Genomic DNA, 25,419 nt, shown 5'->3' on the forward strand with positions numbered 1-25,419 from the left:
AACTGGTTTCGCACCGCTTCTGCATGGATGCTCGCGTGGAAAGGGGGTTCACGTGCATTGAAATGAGGATTTTACAATCCCCCGGTCCCCGTTTGCCAGGCAAAAAGCGGCTCGGTTGAACCGATCGGATCTCGAGCAGGTCCGTGACCGAACAGGTATCTTGACCTCATCGCTTGGATCAGTTATCTCGGTAACAGCAGATACGTCAGTCCAAGGCAGAATGCAGCATAGCTTCCACGCTATTGCTCAAAGCCTCCTATCGAGTCGTTATTTTGCCTGATGCGCCCTACAGCCGACCAGGCTTTCGACCATCTTCAAGGCGACAGGCTCTTAGCGTCTGTATACCACGCCTCCTTGTTGACCGGAGCGTGGACATATGTATCCCAAACTCCATAGATCAGAACCGACCGGAGTCACTCTGAACATCAACGGGCTTGCGTGGCAGCTCGCGTGCAACCTGTGATCGCCAGGGACAGCATCGAGAACCGAGCGAACGGATCTTCATCGATTTTTGGCATCCTTGCGACGCACACCACGGACCCCTGACGTCCATGTGACCCCCCGCATGAACAGCATGTCGATAAACCAACAAAATCGTTACTTGATCCGAGGTCTGTTGCTCGAAGCAAGGCGTTGCCCCTGCCCCGCATTAACCGGCCCGTTCCCCCTGTGTCATTGTGCGCGGTGACAACCAATGTACAACACGATTTGAACCGAATTACGCGTTATGAGCGTGCTTGCATACACTCGCTCTCTCGTAGTCGCGGGGTATCGCGAAATATGGCAGTCGCGGTTCAAAGTCCTGAAGCAGCTTCTAGAAGGGCTTCTCAGACCGCGACTACCCACAATATGGTTTCCCCAGGGGTTTCTTGAGATGCTCTTGCTTCGGCTCAGCGCCCAGCATCTCGCGTCTATCCTAATAACTCAAGCTAAATCATGTTAGCGTACGCAGACTCGTCCCCAAAGGCGTATACTCCGTTCTTAGTACTACCATGGGTATCCGTATAAGTATTACAATTTCTCCGTCCACTATTTACGGCCTGTGATACGGATACTCGCTTCCTCTGTGTACGCCGTTCCCTTAGCCGAGGCCCTACTCTTACACGATGGTTCTAGCTGTCCTACTGTCCTTGTCGTCACTGGCGGTGGGTGCGGCCATCGACAAGCGTGCTGTCCCAGCTGGCTATGTCGCTGCTCCGTCGTATCCTGCGCCGCATGGTGGATGGGTACCGGAATGGAGCGACAGTTTTCAAAAGGCAGCGAAAGTTGTGGCAGGCATGACTTTAGCTGAGAAAACCAATATCACAGCTGGCACCGGCATCTTCATGGGACGATGCGTCGGCAACACGGGCAGTGCTTTAAGAGCTGGGATCCCTCAACTTTGTCTTCAGGACGGTCCGCTGGGCGTCCGGAACACCGACCACAACACGGCTTTTCCAGCAGGTATCACGATCGGCGCCACCTTCGACAAAGACCTCATGCGTCGGCGTGGCGAGGCCATTGGCGAAGAATTTCGAGGAAAGGGTGTCAATGTCTACCTGGGACCATCCGTGGGACCGCTTGGTAGGAAGCCAAGAGGAGGGAGAAATTGGGAGGGTTTCGGAGCAGATCCTGTGCTTCAAGCGTACGGCGCTGCCCTGACTGTAGAGGGAGTTCAGAGCACGGGCGTCATCGCGACAATCAAGCACTGGATCGGAAACGAGCAGGAGAAGTACAGGATGTACAGTCTCATCCAGGAGGGCATCTCATCGAATATTGACGACAGAACTCTGCATGAGCTTTACGCGTGGCCGTTCGCTGAAGGTGTCCGAGCTGGCGTTGGCTCAGCCATGATTGCTTACAATGCGGTGAGTGATAACTCATTTCATTTCATTATCAATTTCGAGAATCACACATAGAGTGCGGACTTCCCATGCAGCGAGAAAGAGCACCTAAACCTCGGGCTCGGGGCTGCACCATTGGATCCCCTTCGATACCTACATTTCCACATCCATAAATGGAACTCAACCAAAATTAGCTGACAGACTTCTAGGTCAATGGATCCGCGTGCTCGCAGAATAGCTACCTCATCAACAACATTCTTAAAGATGAGCTTGGTTTCCAAGGTTTCGTAATGTCAGACTGGTTAGCCCAGATCTCTGGGGTACCATCAGCTCTCGCTGGACTGGATATGTCCATGCCTGGCGATATCCATACCGTGCCTCTTGCCACCGCCCAGTCTTACTGGATGTATGAATACTCGAGAGCCATCTTGAACGGCTCCGTGCCCGTGGACCGGCTGGACGACTCTGTTACTCGTATCCTTGCCGCCTGGTATCAGATGAGACAGGACAAGAACTACCCCGAGCCTAACTTCTCCACGAATACGCAGGATGCTGAAGGAGACCTCTACCCTGGAGCTGCCCCGGGCTCACCTAAAGGTGTTGTCAACGAGTTTGTTGACGTCCAAGCAGATCATGCGGTAGTGGCAAAGGAAGTAGCTCGGGATGCTATCACGTTGCTCAAGAACGTCAACAGCACCTTACCGTTGTCCCTTGGAGCAACTCTTAAAATCTTTGGGACAGATGCGGAGAAAAACCCTGATGGCATAAACGCCTGTACGGATCAAGGATGCAACAAGGGCACTCTTGGCATGGGTTGGGGAAGTGGATCCGCTCGCTATCCGTACATCGACTCGCCCATTGATGGCTTCAAATCGCGTGGCGCAAACTACTCCTTTTACAACAGCGACTCTTTCCCGTCGAACTCGAATCCTTCAACGAGCGATGTTGCGGTCGTGTTTGTAACCGCGGACTCTGGAGAGAACTACATCACAGTTGAGGGCAACAACGGAGATCGAGATAGTTCAAAGCTCAACTTGTGGCATAACGGCGATAACTTGGTTAAGGATGTTGCTGCTAAATACTCTAACGTCGTGGTCATTGTGCACACTGTGGGCCCCATACTCTTGGAACAATGGCATGATCTGCCTTCCGTCAAGGCCGTTCTGTTCGCACATTTGCCGGGTCAAGAAGCTGGCGACAGCTTGATGCAAGTCCTCTACGGCGATGTCTCGCCGTCAGGCCATCTCCCGTACACCGTCCCAAAATCGGAGGACGACTACCCCAAGAGCGTATCGCTGGTATGTGTGACACCCAAAAGTACCCAAATTGACGCTAATCAATCTCTCGATTACAGGTCAGCGATGTGGTATTGGTTCAGCCTCAAGACACATTCACAGAGGGTCTTTACGTTGATTATCGACATTTCAACAAAGAAGGCATAACTCCACGTTATGCCTTCGGACATGGTCTCAGCTACACAACATTCTCCTTTTCTAGCGCAACCATCACGCCAGTGACCACATTGACCTCTACACCTCCAACGCGTCCCGCGAAAGGCAGTACCCCAACATACTCGACCGAGATCCCGGCAGCGTCAGAGGCATATTGGCCAGACAACTTTAATGCCATATTTCGCTACAAATACTCGTTTCTGGCTAAGTCAGATGCCGACGCAGCCGCTAAAATTGGAAACTCCACCCAGAAGTATCCTTATCCGGCCGGCTACTCGAACGTACAGACGGCCGGAGTCGCAGCTGGTGGCGCACAAGGCGGTAACCCAGCTCTTTTCGATGTCGCGTACGATATTTCAGTCGTTGTTAAGAACACCGGAAAAACGAAGGGAAAAGCAGTCGCACAGCTCTACGTACAATTCCCGGCTGGCATCTCTTTCGACACCCCGATTATTCAGCTACGAGACTTTGAGAAGACAAAAGAGCTGGCTGCGGGTGAGAGTCAGACTGTGAAGCTGCGCGTCACGCGTAAAGACCTCAGTGTATGGGACGTGGTGAGCCAGAACTGGGTCGTTCCGAACGTGAGTGGGGATTATGGCATTTGGATTGGAGACGCGAGCGACACGTTGACGTTGAGGTGTGGGACTAAGGCGGCCACGTGCGTAGGAGGTCAGACGAGCCCAGTCTAGCGGCCTGAGTATACGCTGGTCATGATTCCTACTTAGTCTTGACTCTATATGTGTTAATCTTTGGTTGTTTATTTATTTATCTGTTTAAAAGATTTTAGCAAGTATACAACTTTCACATTTGTGTGTGCAGGTTGCCATGTTGTGCTCGCACGAACAATGTCACCAGTTTAACTTTTACCGCTGTGTATGATGGTTTTACCAAGATATAACTCAGTTTAGGTTGTAAGTGCACATTCGCGTTTGATCATGAGACGGTAGTTGGTGGGAGGTGATCGAGCCTCATGATGGACTTTGTCAAGCGGAATGCACCAACACGCACATTGGGTTAGAAGATAACCGAGAGAACTTCACTTGGCGCTGCACCTAAGCCTCAAGTCTTGGAAGCATTCGAGCGGACATCGTAATCGTTGATAAGCGGGCATGATTTCCGATGAAACGCTGATCCGTATCGCGCGGATGTATTCTCGAGATACCAGTAGCGAAAGGGAGCAATTCATGTACTTCAGTACGATTGAATAAAGGAAACAGTGGCTTTGGTGTGCTCTTGGATCATTTGCGGTTGCCGACTGACTTAAATCGGCATGGGGTTGTATATTTGTGCGTGCATTACTATCACGAACGGGCAGGTGTTGATCTACAAGCTACATGCGCGGGTATCTACGTTAGACCCAGATAGGCTTGTGAAGAACCAAGCTCAGTCACGTGCTCCTCTGCTCAAATGACTGCCGGCGGTTACGGAGTCACCAAGACTTTGCGTTCTCGGACATCGAGTCTTCGCACCTTACGCCTTCCAAGACGACTGTTGAAATTAGATGCTCCACAAACAAGGCTTGGTTCAATGAACTAAAAGTCCACGAACCCATCCATACCATCTCCTGTTGGGGAAGTGGCTAATGAAGCCTTTCGCCACAACCGCATGGACGGCACATGCATCCACGTTCTATCCTCATGATCATCAAACATTAAGATAGACGATTATTTAGCACCGCCCCCCACCACCAATCCCCGCTGCCATCCAAAACAAAACCCTGTCGCACGTCCTCATCACACTATCCAATGATTCCCCAAAGATCCCTGCTACCGGCCAGGAACCCCGCCAATGTTCGGCGCCACTTCAACCACGCCCGTATCGCCTCTTCCGGGCGCCCTGCACCTACCTGCCACATACAGGCACGCGAATGGTATGCGTGAGCTCTTGCAGCGAAAGCGCGCTGGCGCCATGGCGGAAAACGGTAGGTCGCAGGGTAGGCGGGGAGGTGAATGCGCGTAGAGAGGCCGAATCAGTGCATGGCCTGGGGCCATGAGGGAGAGCCTTGGGTGCGGAGGGCATAATTCTTGGACGTGAGGTTGAAAAAGCCCGGGGTGGCCTTTTAGCCTTAGCTATGTATAAGAGCGGAGGTGCCGCTGGGGTGAATGTGTCGTACCTCTCAAGCTGTGTGGACCGCGCTCTGCCTTCGTTTCTTCGTCCCTTTCTACATAATTACCATCGGCGTCCACTCGACCGGTGCGGAACTCTATCAAAGATGTTTGGAAGAAAGGTCTTTGGTCTCGTAGCGTTGGCTACCGGTGTCGCCTCCGCGCCTGCAAAGAGGCAGGCGCCGAGTGGTGTACCTGATTATGTGCTGAAATATGGTACGTATATCTCTCTACCCGCACGAATCTGCCATCACAAGTTTCCGCCGGAAAGAGATAGCTTAAGATTCAGCCTGCTTTCTCCGCATGTCTTGGCCCCGGCGACATCATCAGCAAATGTCCCAAGTCCGACGGCCCCTCAGACCTGCCTTTTTCGTACATGCTACACAACATCTACCCCCACAAGTTCTGCGACACCGCCTGTCAGCATGAACGCATTTGACCAACCAAGCTTCAACGTGCTTCCGACTAACATTGCACAGCTCCCGTCGTGTATCTCCATGGCCAAGATCCCTACATGCCGTCAGACCTCAACACTCATCTCTCTCACACCACCCCCGAAGTGAACTTCAACGCCGTTTTCGCGCCCAACCCGTTGGATATTAACAGCCTCAATCAGCTCGGCGGAGATGTGTATTTGACGTCGAATGATGATATCACCACGAATCCAGAATGGTTGAAGGGTGTGAGGCCCGATGGCAATGGCAAGACAGAAGGCACCACTGCCGCAGTCATCGTCAATGACAAGGGCGACGGCACCGTAGACGCTTTTTACATGTACTTCTACACTTACAATTGGGGCGGTGAGGTACTAGGGCTGAGCTCCTTGAACTTCGGTATGTCAAAAGCTCCCAATGGTCTTGTCATCTCTCAGATCTCTGATTTGGCGCACAGGTAATCACGTTGGGGATTGGGAGCACACTATGGTTCGCTTTTCCAATGGCAACCCTGAGTACGTTTGGTACTCGCAACACGCCAATGGACAGGCTTTCAAGTACAGTGTTACGGAAAAATACTCCGACAATCTGCGCCCGATCGCCTACTCCGCGAATGGCTCGCACGCCAACTACGCAATAACTGGTACGCACGACCACACCATTCCGAACTTCAACCTTCCAGGAGGAGTCTTGGAAGATCACACGGCGAAGGACATCTTCTGGGACCCGCTTCAGTCTTCACTCTTCTACAAGTATGATGCTGGAGCGAACTCGTTCACCGCGTATGACGGCACGAGCCCCGTCAACTGGCTGAGCTTCACCGGCCGCTGGGGTGACGAGGAGTATCCCACGAGCGACAAGCGACAAGTGAAGATTTTCGGTCAGGCCAAATATAGCAGCGTACGTCCCCAGCAGAGAGTGGGTGTGTCTTTGTTGTGATAGGAGCAACATTCTATCGCTCTGCAGAGACCTCCCATTGTACCAGTCCCTCCTTTTTAAACACCCACTAACGTTGTACAGGGACCCACTGGGCCAGAGGATAAACAGCTGAACCGCAGCAACGTGTGTCCTGACAACGGGAACGACTGCATACTGCGGGGTATCTTGGTGCCCAGGAGTGTGGAGTTGGATGCGAAGGTGTTTGCTGAGGATGTTGTGCAGCGCTGATAGCTGTTCTTGTTAATGTGTGATGTCTAATAACGGGTAGGAGGCTTTCGGATGATGATGTGAAGCAGTAATGTTGCTCTATATACCCCCAATCGATGTTAAATTTTGAACGTCAGAAAATTTGAAGTAGTATTGCATCGTTGACGTGAACATTTCGCGCGGTCGGTGTTCTCGGTGTTTTCAGATAAAGCGAAGCGCCGAGTGGGCTCGGAGATGAATCTCGCCCTCCGAGCACGCGCGAAACGAGCGCGGGGGGGCGTTTGGTCGAACGTGATTTCATTGGACGGCTATGGCTCAGGTCTCTTCTCGGGTTTGAAACCTGCGAGATTGACCTCCCAGCTTCCATTTCAGTGCGGCGTCAGCATGACTGCCCAGTCGTACTGCACGTACGAAATGTACATCCTGATGTCCGTTTACTGCCTTGCAATACATGCCACTTTGACCATCTCTAATAGTTTCTTTTATTTAACCTTCATTCGCTCGCATCCTCATATGCAAAACTAACCTGCGTAACGAGCTGACCCTGCTGTTGGCACTCGAAGCCCCTTGCTCCGTCGCGTCGTACCAGCAGCGTTCAACACCAGCCATGTCGCACCCACCTAGCTCTGCGGTCTCGGCGACGGATGATTCGATACGTGAGAAAGAGTCGGATGTCGAGCAAAGGGCAGCAGAGAAAGATCTAAGCAATTCGCAAACCGCTCCAGAACCCATCAATCCGTGGCATCCATCACAGTTTCCAGATGGCGGGAAGGACGCTTACCTGTGTTTGTTGGGGGCCTTTTGTTGCCTGTTCTGCAGCTTTGGTATGTAATTCTGGGCACATTTTCTTTCTCGGGGCACCTTTTCTGCGCGAACAACGCGCCTGATTTGGTCGACGTTGCTGAGGACAGGCACCATGCGAACAATTCGAACGTTGCTTGTATTCTTGCACTTATGACCCCTCGCCCACATATACCTCTCTGCTTGAGCGTCTGTCACTGACTATGCCCAATTATAGGCTGGCTCAACTGCGTCGGCGTCTTCCAGAATTACTACGAGACACACCAACTACGCGACCATTCATCTTCGCAGGTTGCATGGATATCATCCCTGCAGATCTTCGTCATGTTCTTCCCTGGCCCGATCGTCGGGTTCTTCTATGACAACCATGGCCCAACATACCTGATCGCGGTCGGAGCTTTATTTCATGTCTTTGGCCTCATGATGACCAGTCTGTGCACCGAATACTATCAATTCATCCTGGCACAAGGAATCTGCAGTCCGTTGGGGCTTAATTGCATTTTCAATGCGGCCGTGAGCTCGCTCCCTTCGTGGTTCTTGAAGAAGCGCGGCCTCGCATATGGCGTTACTGCTGCCGGAAGTGGCCTAGGGGGGATTATCTTCCCGTGAGTTTCCCACGGCATTCCCCGTTGACAGTTACTAATTAAAGCTAGGATCATGGCATCGCATCTCATTCCACAGATCGGGTATGGGTGGACCTTGTGAGTGAACCCTCGCTCGTGTTCAAAGATTCGGCACAGCGCTGTAGCAATAACGGGAGCCAGAGCTGACCTAAATAGACGCACTTTCGCTTTCATGATCCTTGGTCTATTGCTCATCGCTTTCGCGACGGTCCGTTCACGACTTCCGCCGAAGATTCGTAAATTTCGTCTCCAGGTGTTCATCGATCCTTTCAAAGACCTCAGGTTCACCATGATGGTTATCTCTTCCTTCCTCTTCTTCCTGGGTCTCTTCATACCTATCAACTTCATTGAGGTCGAAGCTATGACGAACGGCATGTCTGTACATCTTTCCAGTTATCTCCTACCCATGTTGAATGCGGCAAGGTACGTCAGCGCTCTGTTCCTTTTCCCAAGGCATAGCCCTAATAAAAGCAGTATCTTCGGTCGCGTGATCCCCGGTGCCCTTGCCGACAAATTCGGACCGTACAATCTACAAGCTGTCATGGCATTCTTCACTGGAATACTCTGCCTAGCATTAGGCCTGCCGGCATCTGGCAATGCAGCTTTCATCATCTTTGCGGCCTTGTACGGATTCGCCTCGGGTGGTTTCGTGTCTCTCGCGCCAGCGCAGATCGCAAAGATCTCCAACGTTCAAGAAATAGGCGTTCGCACAGGCGTTTTGTTTTCATGCGTAAGCTTCGCGGGGCTTGTGGGTAACCCCATCGCCGGAGCACTTGTGGATGGCACTGGGTTTGATAAGGTGAACATCTTTGCGGGAGTAGTGATGCTGGCGGGAGCGGTCCTGTTCGTTATTACAAGGATGGTAGTGACTGGATGGAAGGTGGCGCAGATAGCATAAGAGCAGGCAGAAACCTAGGCATGCGCATTGGGTTCAGCGAGTTGAGTCAAGGCCAAAGTAATAGGCGCGCTGACGCCACATACTCGAATGCCCAGAACACCTCATGTCAAAAAGTAAAATAGACTTCAGGACATAGATTTCAGGATACAGAATAGATTCGTCACTGAGCACAGTTCTGGAGCCCCGACGACGCAAGCAGGAAAGGCTGTCTGACTTTCTCCTGGTCTACCCATGAATGGTCTAGGCTGAGCATTAGCGTGGTACGCTTTTCGTACAACTGCTCGTACAACCACCACACCTCCGCATGGCCCATCGCCTTTCGACGTACAACTTCCACCGTGGCTAGAAGCCTGATTTGTGCATCCAGCATCCTCTCGCCTAGTTGATGCAGGTGCCGCCACTTGATTCGTCAAATCAGGACGCCTCATCGTTCGATCTTATCAGATCAGCTGCCTAAGGCTTACAGTGGCCAACCCGCATTCATCGCGCTTAGTAGCTATGCCGAAACAGAGGCAAACTTGTACGAGATGCTCACAGAGACGGCAAAAGTGCGACCGCAAGAGTCCGTGCACGCGCTGTGTACTGAACAAGGAAGCACAGTAAGTAGTCCTTACGCAGTGCGTCCTTAGCAACCAACATGCTTATGGTATACTCTTCTTCAGTCTCTGTACTACTGAATGGAAAGAAGGCTACAATCCAGCCGTCCATCGTAGATGTAAGTGACCTTGACCCACCCCGCAGAATGAGTCTAAGACAAAATGCGTCTACGAGTACCCACTCATTGTACGATGGCAGATCCGAAAAAGCCTTCGCCAACAACAAGTCGAGGCTTGACCGACCCAAGCATCTCTTCGGAGGCCTCTCCATCCTCCGGAATACCTTGGCCAGCTGGCCAGATCCCTCTGCATTTTCGGACAAAGGAGGGTGACGGAGCTCGAGGTGATTCGATTTCCGCTTCCTCGGATGGCGTACAAGACTCGTCTGAAATCTCAGAGCCTTTGTCAAGAAATGTTGACTTCATCACATATGGGAGATCAGAGTTCTCGAATATCAGCATGGGAACTCTACTGAACGATAAAGAGGAGTACTCAAGAAACCAGTCGTTGATGGAACAGACACTCAATCAAAGCCGCACGAAGACTGCTTTAGATGAAGTGGTGACCGAGATCTTCTCGCCCGCCGCACAGGCGGCAGAGGTTTACCATCTTCAGTCGGTGCTCCCTAGCAAAACTCAAGTCATCTACATGATTGACTACCATCAAAACTGTATGGCGTATTGGGTTGGTGGTATTTACCATGGGCCATCGCTCCGAAAGGCTTTGTTGGAAGCATATGGGGAGGACGACCATTTTGATCTTCGATGCCACGATTGGAGATGGTGTGCGCTGCTGTTCTCCATACTTTCGGCAAGTATAATTGGGTCACCTGAAGAGGTGTCTAATGCGTGGGGCTTCTCCGATGCTAACAAGCTGAAATTGTCTCGGCAATGGGGAAACTCTATGATTTCTTGTCTGCAGCTTGGAGATTATGCCTCAAAACATCACATCTACTCTGTACAAGCCATTCTCAATATGCATACCTCAGAACATCTAGTAGGTTCTGCAAAAGAATGGGCAGTTTATCAAGCAGCCTCGACCGTTATTGCAAGGGGTCTGGGACTGAACAAGTGAGTCATCAAGCTAAAACCGTGGCTTGTTAGCTGATATCCTAGGCTTGGTCGGCATCCGGAAGACCTGATCCCTCCTTCAAAGATGACACCAGGGCAGAAAGATGCCCTTATTCAACGCGAAATCGGTCGCAGAGTGTGGAGTGCGCTCACGTCTCAAGACTGGCTTTGTTCCACTTCTCAAGGAATGTATACACAACAAAAGCGACATTACACCTCGCTTCCACCACGACATTTTGATGAAGAAACGTGGGAACCGGTGGTGAACTATCAAAAGCCGACTTTTACCCACATTAGCAACTACCTCAACGACATTGCTCATGTTTTGGTACGTTATCTCGACGATATGATGGATGCTGGAGATATCGATTCGAAGTACAATGTTGTATTGAGATATGACGCCATAATGCGGGGCCTATGCATCGAAAAAATGCCTCCATGGCTATCGTTGAACATGCCTTATAATGACGCTTGGCCAGAATGGACCAAGTGGGTTAGGAGATCCTATCATGCATCCTGTGCGCACAAGATCATAATGATCCACCAAAGCTTCCTAGGCAGAAGTTTCAAAGATCCTCGGTATACGTACTCACGATGGGCGTGTATCAGTAGCGCGAAGACCGTCCTTGAGGCTATGGAGAAAAGACTTCCCAAAGAACCTCAATGGTGGGTCGAGCAGGTACGTTGTCTGAAGCATATCGCTGTATGCCTGACTAACGACACATTAAGGCTTTTGTTGTTACTGCGGGACTCTGCCTGGGTCTCGACCTGTTCCATCGTTCCGAAGGCGAACCGGAAGCAATCAAAGACCTTGAAGCGATCCAGAAAGCGGTCACGATTCTCGAACAATGGCCGACAAGCTCCGTTGCCGCGCATGGTATCCGACTACTTAGCACGTTGTTGCAGGAGCATTCGAAGAGAACTGATGCAACGAGGGCAGACTCACGTACCAAGGAGCCCGATCTTCCTCCAAATATTGCTCCTCAAGCTCTTGCTCATGATGCTTCCGTTGACTCCCCGAAACCATCAGAAGCGCTTCCGCCTCCACATGAATCCCTAGGACCCACGGAGGTTCCGATAGGGGAAGAAGTATGGGCCAACACCGATTTCGATATCGATATGACGGGTTTCGAGGAGCTCATGGACACCCTTCCCTTGCAAAACGGATTTGACAACAGCGTCTTCCTTGATAGCCTATGGAACGGCTACACAGTGAGGAGGCAGCTCGAGGAGGTACGCGCGCTATGCAATCTCATACGCGATCTTAACTCTACTCTCGATATTAAATCTGATTGATACCCTCGTTGTAGATCTAATCGTTCACTATGCCGTAAAGGTTGAAGATGCAGCGCTACCGGCTGAGTAAGAATTTAGAGCGTGTACTACGCCGCACCTCCAATTCTTGCAACGTTATAACGGACGGCAATACAGTCTGAAAGCCTATCCTGCCTCGCTAGAAATTCCCATCAGCATGCCAAGTGCCACTATGAACGCGATTGACGCCGTGTTCGGCTGTCTCTATGCGATCCCCCGTACCCGACCGGCCTCGCACGCGGCCGTTGCAGGTCATTTGCGTCGGGCCCTCGCGCTCCGGTACAGTAAGTAACGCGCGTCATGCTCTCTTGGTGAAGTTCTCTCATCACGGTATACAGGACTCGTTAAAGCAAGCCTTGCTTGAGCTGGGGTATCCAAGAGTTTTCCATGGCTACGAAACCATGTTAACCTCCAATCGCCATCAAAAGCCTGTACTCAGCAGACTCACAGAGAAAAAGTATCACAGTGATTCCAAGAGTGGTGATGTCACGTTCACCGCGGAAGAATTCGACCAGGTCTTTGGAGAATACGATGCCTTGACCGACATGCCTTGTGCGACCTTTGCTGCAGAGCTCGTGGCCGCATACCCGGATGCGAAGATCATCCTAAACAGGAGAAGCAATGTGGATGCATGGTACAAAAGTTTCGATGCGACCTTGATGGCGAACAGGAAGGAGTGGTGGTCGTACACTTGCTCTTGGTTCTCGCCGGACCTGTACTGGTCGAAAAGGCTTGTACATCGTCAAATAATGCCCGAATTCTTTCGCGGTGATTTTCAAGCGAACGGCAAATGGGTAGGTGCCTAATGGCGAGGACTGTAGTACGTGGAGTTTTGCTAAAGTCTCTTAGGTATATCGCGAACACTGCGCAATGGTGAGAGGGATGGTTCCGAAAGAACGCTTTCTCGAATGGGGCGTTGAAGACGGCTGGGTGCCATTGTGTCAGTTTCTGGGCAAGGAGGAACCCAAAACTGAGTTCCCGAATGGTAACGCGCCAGCTGCATTCGCCAAAATAATTGGTGAGAACCACGGCAAGTGGATCAATGATGCATACTTGAACATGGCGTTGGTTACTGGAAGCTTGATCGCTGGAACGGTTCTGGTGGTCTTGCGCGGAGATGCAGGGGTGGTGGCTCTGGATTTGTGGGCAAATGCTAAGAGCATAGTGCTGAATAGGTCTTGATGAAGTCATGCGTGGTCTCGGAAGATGCGGATCTAGGTTCACCTGGCAGGAAGAATCTGTTGGCCCATTCATCACAACTGTTGGAAGAGGTCTGAGTGCTGGTTACATTCCTATTGCGGCCCTTCTACTCGTAACACAAAAGGACATTGTGGACGTGCTCGAAATAGCAAGCGGACAGGTGTATCAATCATTTACCTTGTAAGCGCATGCTGTAGCTTGCCGCTTGCAGTACAGAGAATCATTGAAAGAGATGGACTTGCAGGAAATTCCACAAATATGGGTATAATCCTCCCACGCCTGCTTCAACCTCGTTTAGGAGAGAAGAACTTCGTTGATGATATCATGTTGCAAGTGCAAATCGAAACCCTCTTTTGTGGCTCTGTCCCTACCGAACTCAACGCGTAAAAGCAGCCTCGACCCCGGATGTCAAGGTCCAACAGAGAGCTTTAGATCTAGGCGTTAGTATCTAATCTGGATCAGCGACTTCAGATTGAAGAACGCGGAGACCAGATCTTGTTAGCGTCGACCATGTTGGTGACAGAGCAAGACCGTGAAATTTATTTTGGCGAAAATGTATACAATGTGTTCGAAAGAGCAGAAGAGACAAAGGAGCAAAAAAAGAAAAACGAATCCGCTATCTGGCGGTGCTGGGAATCGAACCCAGAATAAGTCGGCCACAACGACTCGTGATACCTTTTCACCACACCACCGTTGATTACTAGCTTTGGCTATACCACTGCGGTATTGCTGTGAATTGATGGTCACATGACTGGGTAAGAAATACATAAAAAGGCCCAAGATTAAGAGGAGACCATGGCCAATGCAGGTTATAGGCTACCGATGAGGAACTGGCATTGAAAATTCATGCACACTCGCAATGACATGGCAAACAGAAGCAATAGGGTGGGGGTGAGAGAAGTTTTCTGTGCGCTAGCTTCGCTAATGGTCCAGCACAGATCCCGGACGTGTAAAAAGATACGAATGATACCAACTTCGTCAGAAGATTCCTTAACATTGTTCGCAATATCTTCGATTCACTTTACATTGCTAGAACAAGAGTTTGGGACATGCTTGACCAGTGTTGGCCTGTGATATACTTAAGGCTAGAGAAGCAAGATCTTTTGCTCCCAATATTGATGCCTTGAGCGAATCTAATTTTCGTCTGTGGCCTAGAGCTCATCAGAGAGTTTAGGGAATTCATGGCTCTCTCGGTCCCGAGGGATCCTATCGAATAATCAATCCACCAGACCCACGTGTCATTTGAGAGCGGTGTGAAGAAACAGTGTTTAGTTAGCTTAAGTAGCACGAATTAATTTCTACCCAAGTCACCATTCAGATTTCTCCAGGAGATAATGAGTGTATCTCCATCCTTGCGTACGCCGACCTCCGAACGAAACTCAGGCCCGATTTCCGAAGGCTTTTTTCCCGTCTGTTTTACTGTGCCAGTCTTTTCCGTAGATATTGCCGAGTTTGCTAATTAGCATCGACTCTGCTAGGCCAACTCCGGATTCTTTACATGCCCTTTTGATGATTTTGGTAAGAGCATGGACAGCAACTCCGTAATCGACAGTGCAGGAGAAGACTCGAGTTTGGTCAAAGTTATTCTCGATTGCAAACTCAAATGGAACGTGGTGAGGTTACCGCCAGCTACGATTAGTTATGATCTCCATTCGACGCATCTCGAGTGATTTGCAATATCCCGCGGTGCTCTCACTCCATTCTTCTCCCCAGCAATACATGAGCGCCGTGCAGCAAGGCGTGTGTTTTACTAGGTCTGTCAAGGCTGGCTCACATGGGGTATTTGTACTATCTCCAAGCGCTGGATCCAGCAGGATATTGTTGAGGTAGACGGGCTGGAATGGCACTGTAGGGTCACGCCCCCATTTGATCCCAGGGCGTCATACTCGTAGATGTTCCACCAGAGCGGCAATATCAGAAAACGGGTGGTATGATAGCATGTTCTTGTTGTCCTTGAGCTCTCTGTTGACAACTGTGAAGCTACGGCGAGCAAGTAGATCTTGTATTTCCACGGCAGGCAAATGCATGTCCGTAGTCTGTAGCGACTCCTTGACGAAGACTACCGGCCCATAGACGCGGGGAGCAAAGGTGTTGGATTGTACTTAGGTACGATTATGTAGCTGGGAAGATCAGTACCGCTTATCGACAACGGTGAGAGGCTCCACAAAGACACGGCACACGGCTCCAAGGTTCAGTCTGTGGAAACCCTATCATCTACAAGGTCTTACTGGTCGATCTTACTATCGGTATATAAGCGATTGGTCACTTATCTCTAGTAGATAGATGCATGGTACTGAGCAACGTTGATGCAACCAATGGGACCCTTATAGATGATAAGAATAACTGACAAGACTTCTAGGAAATTGGCTTTCGAGGCATTGCAAGGCTTGTTGGGGCCATGGGGCTCTGTAGTGGGTGAGGCTAGATTCAGCTGGCATCTCATTGGATCTCTGAGGGACATGCACGTCGTTGGATCAAGGAGTTTGGGTCGGACATCAATTTGAAGTATTGTTCACTGACAGTGGAGTCTCTCACCTGAAGCTCAAGTATTCGACTAGATCTCAATATTTACTGTATAGCTCTCCTTCATTTGCCCTTTACACTGCATCTCGATTAGACTCGCTGCGACTACTGTCATTTGTGGTCATCACTTCAACTAATTCCAACCCATTCTGTTAAAGCCTCATAAGGCACCTCTCTTCCACACTTCTTCTACTCATTCATGCTCTATACCTTCTGATTACACTGCGATTAGTGTAGTGTCTGAGCAAGGTCGCCTGGGTGGACTGAGTCAAGCCACGGTGCATCCTGGGAAAGACCTGAAGAGGAGACTTAGATGGCGGAATCGCATGCCTCACCTGGAGATGTTGATGACGGACTGGCGGTAATTCTGCGAACGAAAACGCTCGGCTGGCTAAGTGCACGGCGACAGCATATGGTTCTTCATGCTGCTATAGTGCCCGGCCAAGAATTTGGTTATCCTGTGTTACACCAGGCTGGGCGATGCAGTACCTAGGATTTTTACCCAGCGCTGTAAGCATCCATCACATTGCAGCGATGCCTAAGGTATTAGACTTCACGTCCATTATTTGCAGATTCCACATACTTCTTAACATCCCATTTCGTTGAGTTAATGTCCCTCTCATCCATCCAAACGCCGTTCCAATGCAATCTCACAATCAATCCCCATACTCAAGCAGGTGCAATTGCACCACCTCCATTCTCTGTATTGCCACCGCCCGTGATACTAGCCACAAACTCTTGATATCTGAAGACCTCGCTGCGGTTGAGGCCCTTGCCTCCCTTTCCAAAGGCTCTCCTGCCACTGAAACCTTCCACAACCATGTCAATCTCCCGCTCGGTAAGCTTCCGCTCGCCAGCTTCAGGCGCAGTGTGCAACAGCGCATCTTTCAGCTCGCCTAGATCGATTTGACCATCATCGCCATCGTCGAAAGCCTCGAAGGCCGCATTCAGTTCGTTCGGGTGTGAGAGCCCGGAAAGAAGATCCGAAATGGTGTTGAGGTACGTAGCCAAATTGATCGACTTCGCACCGTCAGGAAAGTATGAATTGAGTGTTGACGGCGTAGCGGTGAGCCCAAGCTGCGAAAGCATTTCTGCGACGTCTGCTGCATTTACACTGCCGCTGTTGTCGCGATCCAGCACGCTGAAGGATTCGCGCATGCTGTGGAGGAGCGGAGGCGGGATTTTGGAGAGTGCGTCAGTGGAGTTTGTTCGCGGGGCCATGGTTGGTCGTGGTGTTGGTCGCAACGGAGGAGGCTGGTCTATGCTCGCCGGTCGAGACAGTGCAGGTAGGTGATCTATACTCGAGGTCCGCTCGATGGGTCGCTCCACTAGAGGCTCTCTACTCGTGGTCCGTTCTAGCGGGGGGCGTACTCGCTCCACCATCGAATCGCGCTGCGATCGAGGCTGTGTTGGATGGCCGAATAGTGTGCTGTGTAGATGTGGAAACCTGTCGGGAAGGCGACTTGGGAATCTCAGGCTCCAATGACGTTCCACGCGTATTCAGCCATGAGGGCGGGTTCTGAGAGGCATTGCTTGTTGCTAACTTTCGCGACGGCGTCTGCAGGGGTGTATTGCCTGGTGTTGGTTTCAACGGCGAGCTGCTCGGTGTTGTAGGACGGGCCGTCGAGGGAGAGTTCCCCGGTGACTGTGCAAGCGTGCTGGGGCGGCGGAAGGGCGATGTGCGCGGGCTGTTGAAGGAGAGAGGGGACGGCTTGTAGGGGGTCGGGGTGGTCGACTGTTGTGGTTCAGCTCTTCGACTTTCAGTTTCAATGAGCTTACTTACCATGGTGATGTTCGCGCGCTCTCGGGCTGTGGTGACTGATATTGCGCGGTGATGTAGGTGTTTAGCTGGTGTTGACGCGCCTGCCATGTCTCCCAAGCAACGCACCCGTCAAGCGCCCCGTTTATCGATAGCGGACCCTGGGACGTTTCGGGCCCACATCAATTCACCACAGTGCCCCCCACGCGCTGTCTGCTCGGCATCGTGCATGTGACAGGCCAATGCGAGAGCATCTTCCATGTCTGGCGTCTTCGAATGAACTGATATTGCGCGCATCGCTCTAAAGACGATCCCTCGGCCTCCAGCTCTCCTGAAACGCGAGTCGTGGATTAGTCCGGCGCGACGAGGGGCTACTACCCACGGTCCCAAGATCACACCATGCATTGCTTAAGACAGTGATAGTGATAGCAACCCTATAATGGCTGAAGTAATGCAGCAGCGCACCAACGGCGGCCCGTCAGCTTCAGCCCAGGGTGGCCTCCAGCGTCAGCCTTCCTTCTCCTCGTTCCCCCCCATCGCGAAGCCCCTCGGCCGTCTCCCTCCGCAATGAGAGCAAGCGACCGCCGCGCTCTCCACAGCCGCCAATGGTTCGCGAAGACGACGTCTCGGTCGACGAATTGTCGCAGGTCTCGTCGTTCGGAGACGTAAAACCCATGAGGCTGCGCGCCCAGTACCCCGCCGATTCCGTCGAGAACCATGTCGAGTACATTCTGGTCGCCTCCTTTGACATTGACCGCGGGTCGGTCATGGAACACCAATATCCGGGGCCTATAAGTGGGGACGAGACTATGTTGGCAGAGCTCATGTTGCCCGACCAGACACACATGCGGAGCCAGGACTGGACCATATTCTTTCTACACAAAGATACGAGTCAGGAAGAAGAGGAGAAAGAGGCACGAAGAGAAAGGCGCAGGAAGGGCAAGCAGAAGGAAAACCAAGATGTGGATGGGGAGGACACCACCGCCGGCGCAGAGGAGTACGATGACGATGACTACTCCGAGAGCGAGGACGAGATGGATCCTGACGGTCCGCCGCTTGTATACGTGCTGAACCTCGTAAATACCAAACAGGACAACACCGTGAAGAGGTGCGTTTGGAAAACTGTTACACGCCATGTTTGCTGACCCAATGCAGAGGAGCCATCGTCAAGGCAATGGCCATTTGCACGAGACACCCCTTTCTACACATCTACAAACCTTTATTACTACTCGCTCTCGAGGAATATTTTCGAGCACCAGTCATGGAGACGTTGGCTTCCCTCTACAATGCGCTCAACGCCATGGACTTATCATTGCTTCCCAAGCTCTCCCAGTTCGAGAATTTTGTCCTGCAAGCGACCGACGCCAAAGACATGTTCATCGAGAAGTTCGAACAGATAATACGACAACGCAGATCCGAAGAGGCAGAGCGAGCCTCTCTTCCTTCGGCCTCGTCCGCCGACATGCAAAGAAAGAATTACGCACCTCCCAGAGATACCCATGAATTCGAGTCCAGAGTGCTCTACAACGGCGTTCCGGTTCCCATTAAAGTACCTACTGTATTAAGTCCTGAGACAGTTGGTGACTTCTCCCTCGTCAAGCTTATCCAGACTTTCTCGACGCCTCACATGACCCAACCGCAGCCTTTTGCTCTACATCCCCACCTGACGACAAGCGGCGCTTATACACATCCTATCATCGTGCTAGTCAATGCTCTTCTCACGCAGAAGCGCATCATCTTCCTCGGCCACAATCGACCGTCCGGCGAAGTCGCCGAAGCTGTTCTTGCAGCCTGCGCTCTTGCCTCTGGCGGTATGCTGCGAGGATTCGTGCGCCACGCTTTCCCCTATACCGACCTTACAAAGGTCGACGACCTCCTCAAAGTCCCCGGCTTCATCGCCGGTGTTACCAACCCTGCCTTCTCATATAAGCCTGAATGGTGGGATCTATTATGTGACCTTCCAACTGGGCGAATGAAAATCAGCAACAAGATCGAACTACCTCAAGCAACAGAAGGCCAAGTCTTCTTTCAAAGTCAAGGCATACCTGTCGGAATATACCCATCAGGAGGCGATAGCAAAGGGGCCGTCGATCCTACAGGAGATACACACTTCATGGAGAACCTTCTAACGAGCATTGCCAACCGCCACGGTGAAAACGCCATTCGCGCCAAATGGCGTTCGTGGGTCCTTAAATTTGCTCGCATAGCCGCCGCCTTTGAAGAAACCGTCTACGGCGCGTCGGCTCTCTTCGTCGGCTCCCACGAGACAGAAGAAAACGTCTACGGGGTCTCGGGTCATGGCTACGTCTGGCCCGACGAGATATCTAAATTGCGGGAGCTGGCAGCCAATGTGCACCGTGTAGAAGGATGGAGAAACACGAGGAGCTATTATAGCTTCATTCAGGATCTGGCGAGACAGTGGGAGAAGCGACCCGTCCGAGGCATCGATCTTCACCATCAACATGACAAACTCCGCTGTCTAAAGTTAACACACGATCAATCGGCTGCTATATACCTTGCACTCGCCCGCTGTGTTGAAGAAGCCGGCGGCCCTAAACCCTCGCCCTCACCGTCAGACACGGATCTTTCCACCACCACGACCTCGCGGTCCCTGACTATAGCCAATGATCCAGACCGAAAGCCAGGCGAGCAGCTACAATATGACACGGTTCTGCAGCTTCTCTGCGTCATACCCGAGACCAACTCTGGGCTCTTCTATGTGAGCCTGGGATTGTTTCACCCGAGGCAGGACGTCAGAGCTGCCGTGGTGAAGCTGCTGGAGAGGATCATCGAACATCCCGCTGGAAGACATTTTTGGGCTACGCTGGGGAAGTTCGCAAAGTTGGCGTTCTTCAGAGTGAAGAGGGAGGAAGGCAGGGAAGCAAAGACGTAGCCTGTACCCATGTATTGAAGAACATGAGATATTGACGACTATTTAGGGGTAGCCCAATGCCGTGTTGTAGGCGTACAGAGGCAGGCCATTCGAGACGATATGCAAATCCATTTTTGACGTTATTTGTCAAAGCAATGACATGTATTCTGATCCTAGAAAACCAGGATCCACTGCTCAATCGCCGACGCGTAGTTCCATCTGGCCATTGCCGCCACCATGACTTCGCAGCTCTATCACCAAGCTATACTCGACCTGAAAGCCACGTGCACGTGGGTCTGATGAAAATCATTCGTCAATGTTGGCCCGCATCAGAACTTTCGCGCCTAAGGCGTATCTTTTAAGCTATTACGCGGCATGCTGTGTATACTGGCAGCGGTAAGTATGCAATGTCGCGTTTTATCACGAATACTTGTGCGAGAACATCTGATCGAGTACCGATATTTTTGATGCTGTACGCCAGGGACCCGTCTTTTTTAGGTATCTATCACAGATCCAGATGTCCGTACTGACGTTCACACAATGTCCATAGCGTCTTCCAGAAGCCATGAGCCAGGTCGAGGGAGGCCCGGCAGACAGGGACATCACGGACCCACCTTCCTATCTCGGTGCACCACCCGCATCACGTTTCCAAGTCATTGGACCGCAACCATACCTCGGAGTAGATTTGCCATCAATCGATACTCCGCGTCCAAGATCAAATCATACCGCAAATGCGGGTGCATATAAGGAACCCGCGTTCCTGGGACCTCGACTCCCACCGCGCAGCGCCTCCAGCACCTGCTACCGATCTCTTAATTAACTAATATGTGGTGTTCCACCCTCTTCACAAGCGTTCTCGCAGCCGCAGCGACGGTCCAAGCGTACAGTGTGAAGACGCATGTCAACTACACGGTAGTCACTGGTATCTTTCAGCAGGACGATGCGGCAACGGATGCTTCGAGCTTCAATTTCACAGCGCAAAACTTTGGCTTGATCGAGAGGAAGTATCCAAGTGATGGGACATACTGGGGGAGGAAACCCACCAGCTGGCAGAGGCTGAATCACTACATCGACACTTTGAATCGCAAGGCAAGGTATAACGAACGGTATACTCTGCTCTTCCTCGGAAGACACGGTGAAGGCTACCACAACGCCGCGGAAACCTACTTCGGTACTCCAGCCTGGAATTGCTACTGGTCCGAGAAGGATGGCAACTCCACCGTAACCTGGGCGGACGCGCACCTCACCCCCAAGGGTGTCTCCCAAGCACAAGACGTCAACCGTTTCTGGAAAAAGCTCCTGACCACGGAGAAAATCGCGGCGCCACAGACATACTACACCAGTCCTCTCTTCCGCTGCCTCGATACCGCTCGTCTAACCTTCTCAGGCCTTCCTCTCCCAAGGAAGAGCCCGTTTGTCCCGACTATTAAGGAGTACTTCCGCGAGGGCATCTCAGCTCATACATGTGATAGACGTAGCAACAAGACGTACATTCACGCCAACTTCCCCACCTACAAGTTCGAGAGGGGCTTCGCTGAGCATGATCCCTACTGGACGGAGCTGCACGCCGAACCCTCCGCTGACCAGGATATCCGGAGCAAGAAGGTTTTGGATGACGTTTTCAGCAATGACAAGAGCACGTACATCAGTGTGACTGCGCACTCGGGAGAGATTGCGAGTCTACTGCGCGTCCTTGGCCACCGTGTGTTTGGACTCTCTACCGGCGCATCGATACCCGTGCTGGTCAAAGCGACAACGATCAAGGGAAGTGGTCCGAGTACTACCACAGTGCCGTATACGGCTCAGAAGACGTGCGCGGCACCACCCACGATAACGGATTCGAGCTGTAATGATTGCTCTTGCTGCTCGTAGACACAGGGTCCGAGGAGATGAGATACAGAGGACAATGTAATATAGTCATAATGCCTCAAATCTACCCAGGCGATCCCGCCATATGGTCGCCGCTCATCAGACAATCCCAGATTCCTCTAACTCTATCACGTCTCTATCCATGCCCTGTATACCCAATGCTGCGCCATCTTATGCTCCATCTTTACACAATCACTCCTCCTTTAAATCCGGCACTGGCGTCACTTTCTTGACTACCTTTGCCGGACTTCCCATAACTACGCTCCAATCCGGGATACTCTTCGTGACCACCGAGCTCGCCGCCACCGTAACACCCTTACCAATCGTCACCCCCCGGCAAAATAACCACGTGCCCTCCAATCCAGCAGTCGTCCCTGGCCCACCCACGTTAGCTTCCATTGAAAACACTCACTCCTCACCACAGATAGAGAAATGGAAGGGGGAAGGGAGGCTCACCCAATAACCACCGGCCTCCCATACTCAATATCCTGCCGTCGACTCTCGACTTCCGTCTCATGTGTCGCCGCAAAGATACTAACATTAGGACCGAGCATCACCCTCTCGCCTATCGTGACTAAACTACAGTCCAGAATCGTCAAGTTGAAGTTCGCGTAGAAGCGGTTGCCGATGGAGATGTTGCAGCCGTAGTCGATCCTAAAGGGGGGCTCGATGAAGGACTCTTCACCTACGTGGCCCAGAATAGCGCGGAGTCTTTCTAGGCGCTCTGCTGCGAGAGAGTCAAAGTTTGGGTTGCTGGATGCTGGGGGGAAGTACTATGGTAGGTGTTAGAGGGTGGCAGGAGAGAGGAAAAGGAAAGGACGGGGGGGGGAATGTACGGTGTTGTAGTCATGGGCCCAGGCGCGGGCTTTGAAACGGGCTGCTGCTAGGCTGGGGTCGTGGGAGTCGTAGCTAATGTGATATTAATAGGCTGATTGTAGAGGAATTGAGAGGCGGTTACAGCATGCCCGATATCATCTTCTCGTATTCTTCACTCCAAGGCACATGGTTGAGTTGCTTGGCTTGGGTAAGCTCTACTTGGTTCTTCTCCGTCGCAGCCATTGTGGTATTGTTGGTTGTGTGGGATCAAGGAACAAGTCAGTCTGGCAGGACTCGAGAGTAGTTACACAAATGTAGACCCAAGGGCAAAACCCACGTGGAGGCTCTGCGGCTAGAAGCGCAAGTGCAAGGCCAAGGGTGTGTGAGTAGGTGGGGGTGCTCTCGGCCCGAGTGGCACCCAATCACGAACTCATACAATCACACATGAAATCCGAATGTGGAAAATCTCTCAATGCTTGGTGCAGTTCTACTATGGTAGTCTGCAATCTCACCTACGCGATCGTGCTTCTCCAAAAGCGGAAATTTCCTCAGCAATTGCCAGAGCAGCTCGTTGCGTAGGTGCTTCTGTAGCCTCGCCCGCTCCAAAAATCTCCTCCTGGTCCCACTGCACATCGCGTCGAAAGCTCCTGACGTATTCCTCTTGATGTTCCCACCCGTGCAGCTTTGCCGTCGTGGTCGTTTTGGGCACCGCTTTGAACTTCGAAGGCATGTAGCCGTCTGTTTCGACCGCATCGCAAACTCCTCTTGAATCCCGCGCAATGCCAACTTCACGAATCTGTTTCCTCGCGCTTCCTTCCTCCAAGTCCCAAACAAATTCCCCTAATCCCAACGTCTGACCCCTCAATACATGATCGCAAACCACGAAATCCGCAACACGCAAGCCCGCCTTCACAACACCGCGCCTCATCCTCAAATCCTTATCCATCTCCTGCGTCAAGACCTCCACCATCCTCTTCGCAATTGCGCCAATGCGCCTCTTCTTCTTGCTTGGCGCCCACGACGCTGGCTTCCACAGGATCCTCACGTCGTAGTCAGTGACCTTGCGCAGCCACGGATATCGCTTAGCCAGGTTCTTCAGATGCGCTGTCAATTTTTTGTCCCAATGCTCTTGCACGAATGTGTTCGTATGGCCTTTGAAGAGAACGTGAATGCGAAGCTGAATTGCATTGTTGAGAATGAAGTGTCGGTATTCGTCGCCTTCTAGGAAGTGGTATTGCTGAAGCGCCAATAGGGCGGGATTGCCGCAGTGGACTGGGGTGATGTCGACCCTAGTGTGGCTGGCGTCGTAGACTTTCCTTGTGAAGTCAAGACCGGTAGAGGTGGCTTGGTTGTCTTCAGTCACTGTTTGGGTGTAGACGAGGTCTCTGAGCTCAGGTGGAAGCTGCGGCAGTAGGACGCGATAGTCCATAACCAGAAAGTTTTGGGTGGCCACGAACGGCGCAGCAGAGTTGTGTGTGTTTGTTTGAGTGACGACTTTCTCAGTCGACGTTGATCGCTTTTGCTGGAGTTCTTATTGTTCAATACCAAGGTATTGTACGGTGGGTGACCACAAGCGAGCTTGGTGGTGAATGCTCCTGTCCTATTGTGTAGACCAGCCACCTACTTTCCACCATACAGAAAACAATCAGGACAACCAATAGGCTGGAAAATCTGGTTTCAACTGCACTCTGTAAATTCTATACTCAGTGCGCGGGCAAAGATTCGCTCAATTTCGGTGAACAATTTTTTTCGGACGCTGTCCGGCCGGCTGCATGCATGTGGGCGGGACTCGCGATAGACCTCCAAAGTGGAGTACATAGTGGAAGCGAGATCTTAGGAACTCCGCGCTTCGATCTCCCGATGAATTTACACTTGTAATGCGTAAGCTGGACGGCGCCGACAATATCTTGGGGCTACTTTCTGCCCACGCATAGGGAAGCAACAGCCGAAATACTTACCCATGATGGCTGCGAGATGAATGGCTGCGAGATGAACGGCTGCGAGATGAATGGCTGCGAGATGAATGGCCGCGAGATGATTGTGCGAGGGGCGGTTTGTAAGTTCGATATTGATTCTGTGAAAGTGATGTCGGGTTTGCGGGTAGCGGCAAGTTGAAATG

General features: G+C 51.7%; 10 protein-coding genes and 1 non-coding gene across 11 annotated transcripts; 6 read left to right on the top strand and 5 right to left on the bottom strand.

Moving 5' to 3' along the window:
- Positions 1-1,106: 1,106 nt before the first annotated feature.
- Positions 1,107-3,963, top strand: N0V89_003053 (uncharacterized protein; the record flags this gene model as incomplete). The annotated part of the gene is made up of 3 exons (XM_056211856.1): positions 1,107-1,847; positions 2,033-3,121; positions 3,178-3,963. The coding sequence occupies 3 exons, from the start codon at positions 1,107-1,109 to the stop codon at positions 3,961-3,963; spliced, it is 2,616 nt and encodes an 871-aa protein (XP_056075329.1).
- A 1,523-nt stretch (positions 3,964-5,486) lies between these two features.
- Positions 5,487-6,980, top strand: N0V89_003054 (uncharacterized protein; the record flags this gene model as incomplete). The annotated part of the gene is made up of 4 exons (XM_056211857.1): positions 5,487-5,595; positions 5,859-6,212; positions 6,271-6,713; positions 6,834-6,980. 4 exons carry the CDS (start codon positions 5,487-5,489, stop codon positions 6,978-6,980), a joined length of 1,053 nt encoding a protein of 350 aa, XP_056075330.1.
- Positions 6,981-7,566: 586 nt separating this feature from the next.
- Positions 7,567-9,281, top strand: N0V89_003055 (uncharacterized protein; the record flags this gene model as incomplete). Its single annotated transcript, XM_056211858.1, has 4 exons — positions 7,567-7,783; positions 7,978-8,365; positions 8,414-8,461; positions 8,540-9,281. 4 exons carry the CDS (start codon positions 7,567-7,569, stop codon positions 9,279-9,281), a joined length of 1,395 nt encoding a protein of 464 aa, XP_056075331.1.
- Positions 9,282-10,069: 788 nt separating this feature from the next.
- Positions 10,070-13,067, top strand: SPT5_2 (transcription elongation factor spt5; the record flags this gene model as incomplete). The annotated part of the gene is made up of 5 exons (XM_056211859.1): positions 10,070-10,491; positions 11,245-11,626; positions 11,677-12,180; positions 12,513-12,545; positions 12,600-13,067. 5 exons carry the CDS (start codon positions 10,070-10,072, stop codon positions 13,065-13,067), a joined length of 1,809 nt encoding a protein of 602 aa, XP_056075332.1.
- A 1,015-nt stretch (positions 13,068-14,082) lies between these two features.
- N0V89_003057 lies at positions 14,083-14,153 on the bottom strand. The gene has a single exon. It is a non-coding gene; the product is annotated as a tRNA-His (tRNA).
- A 2,500-nt stretch (positions 14,154-16,653) lies between these two features.
- N0V89_003058 (uncharacterized protein) lies at positions 16,654-17,205 on the bottom strand (the record flags this gene model as incomplete). Its single annotated transcript, XM_056211860.1, has 1 exon — positions 16,654-17,205. One exon carries the CDS (start codon positions 17,203-17,205, stop codon positions 16,654-16,656), a length of 552 nt encoding a protein of 183 aa, XP_056075333.1.
- Positions 17,206-17,456: 251 nt separating this feature from the next.
- N0V89_003059 (uncharacterized protein) lies at positions 17,457-17,770 on the bottom strand (the record flags this gene model as incomplete). Its single annotated transcript, XM_056211861.1, has 2 exons — positions 17,457-17,719; positions 17,764-17,770. 2 exons carry the CDS (start codon positions 17,768-17,770, stop codon positions 17,457-17,459), a joined length of 270 nt encoding a protein of 89 aa, XP_056075334.1.
- Positions 17,771-18,348: 578 nt separating this feature from the next.
- On the top strand, positions 18,349-20,636 carry N0V89_003060 (uncharacterized protein; the record flags this gene model as incomplete). The annotated part of the gene is made up of 2 exons (XM_056211862.1): positions 18,349-18,851; positions 18,899-20,636. The coding sequence occupies 2 exons, from the start codon at positions 18,349-18,351 to the stop codon at positions 20,634-20,636; spliced, it is 2,241 nt and encodes a 746-aa protein (XP_056075335.1).
- Positions 20,637-21,440: 804 nt separating this feature from the next.
- PMU1_2 (putative phosphoglycerate mutase pmu1) lies at positions 21,441-22,487 on the top strand (the record flags this gene model as incomplete). Its single annotated transcript, XM_056211863.1, has 1 exon — positions 21,441-22,487. The coding sequence occupies one exon, from the start codon at positions 21,441-21,443 to the stop codon at positions 22,485-22,487; it is 1,047 nt and encodes a 348-aa protein (XP_056075336.1).
- A 313-nt stretch (positions 22,488-22,800) lies between these two features.
- Positions 22,801-23,543, bottom strand: N0V89_003062 (uncharacterized protein; the record flags this gene model as incomplete). The annotated part of the gene is made up of 4 exons (XM_056211864.1): positions 22,801-22,858; positions 22,941-23,257; positions 23,321-23,393; positions 23,443-23,543. The coding sequence occupies 4 exons, from the start codon at positions 23,541-23,543 to the stop codon at positions 22,801-22,803; spliced, it is 549 nt and encodes a 182-aa protein (XP_056075337.1).
- Positions 23,544-23,808: 265 nt separating this feature from the next.
- N0V89_003063 (uncharacterized protein) lies at positions 23,809-25,262 on the bottom strand (the record flags this gene model as incomplete). Its single annotated transcript, XM_056211865.1, has 2 exons — positions 23,809-24,830; positions 25,259-25,262. The coding sequence occupies 2 exons, from the start codon at positions 25,260-25,262 to the stop codon at positions 23,809-23,811; spliced, it is 1,026 nt and encodes a 341-aa protein (XP_056075338.1).
- Between the last annotated feature and the right edge of the window lie 157 nt (positions 25,263-25,419).

Source organism: Didymosphaeria variabile (genome assembly GCF_027946475.1).
Source record: "Didymosphaeria variabile strain IMI 356815 chromosome Unknown scaffold_2, whole genome shotgun sequence".
NCBI lineage: Eukaryota > Fungi > Ascomycota > Dothideomycetes > Pleosporales > Didymosphaeriaceae > Didymosphaeria > Didymosphaeria variabile.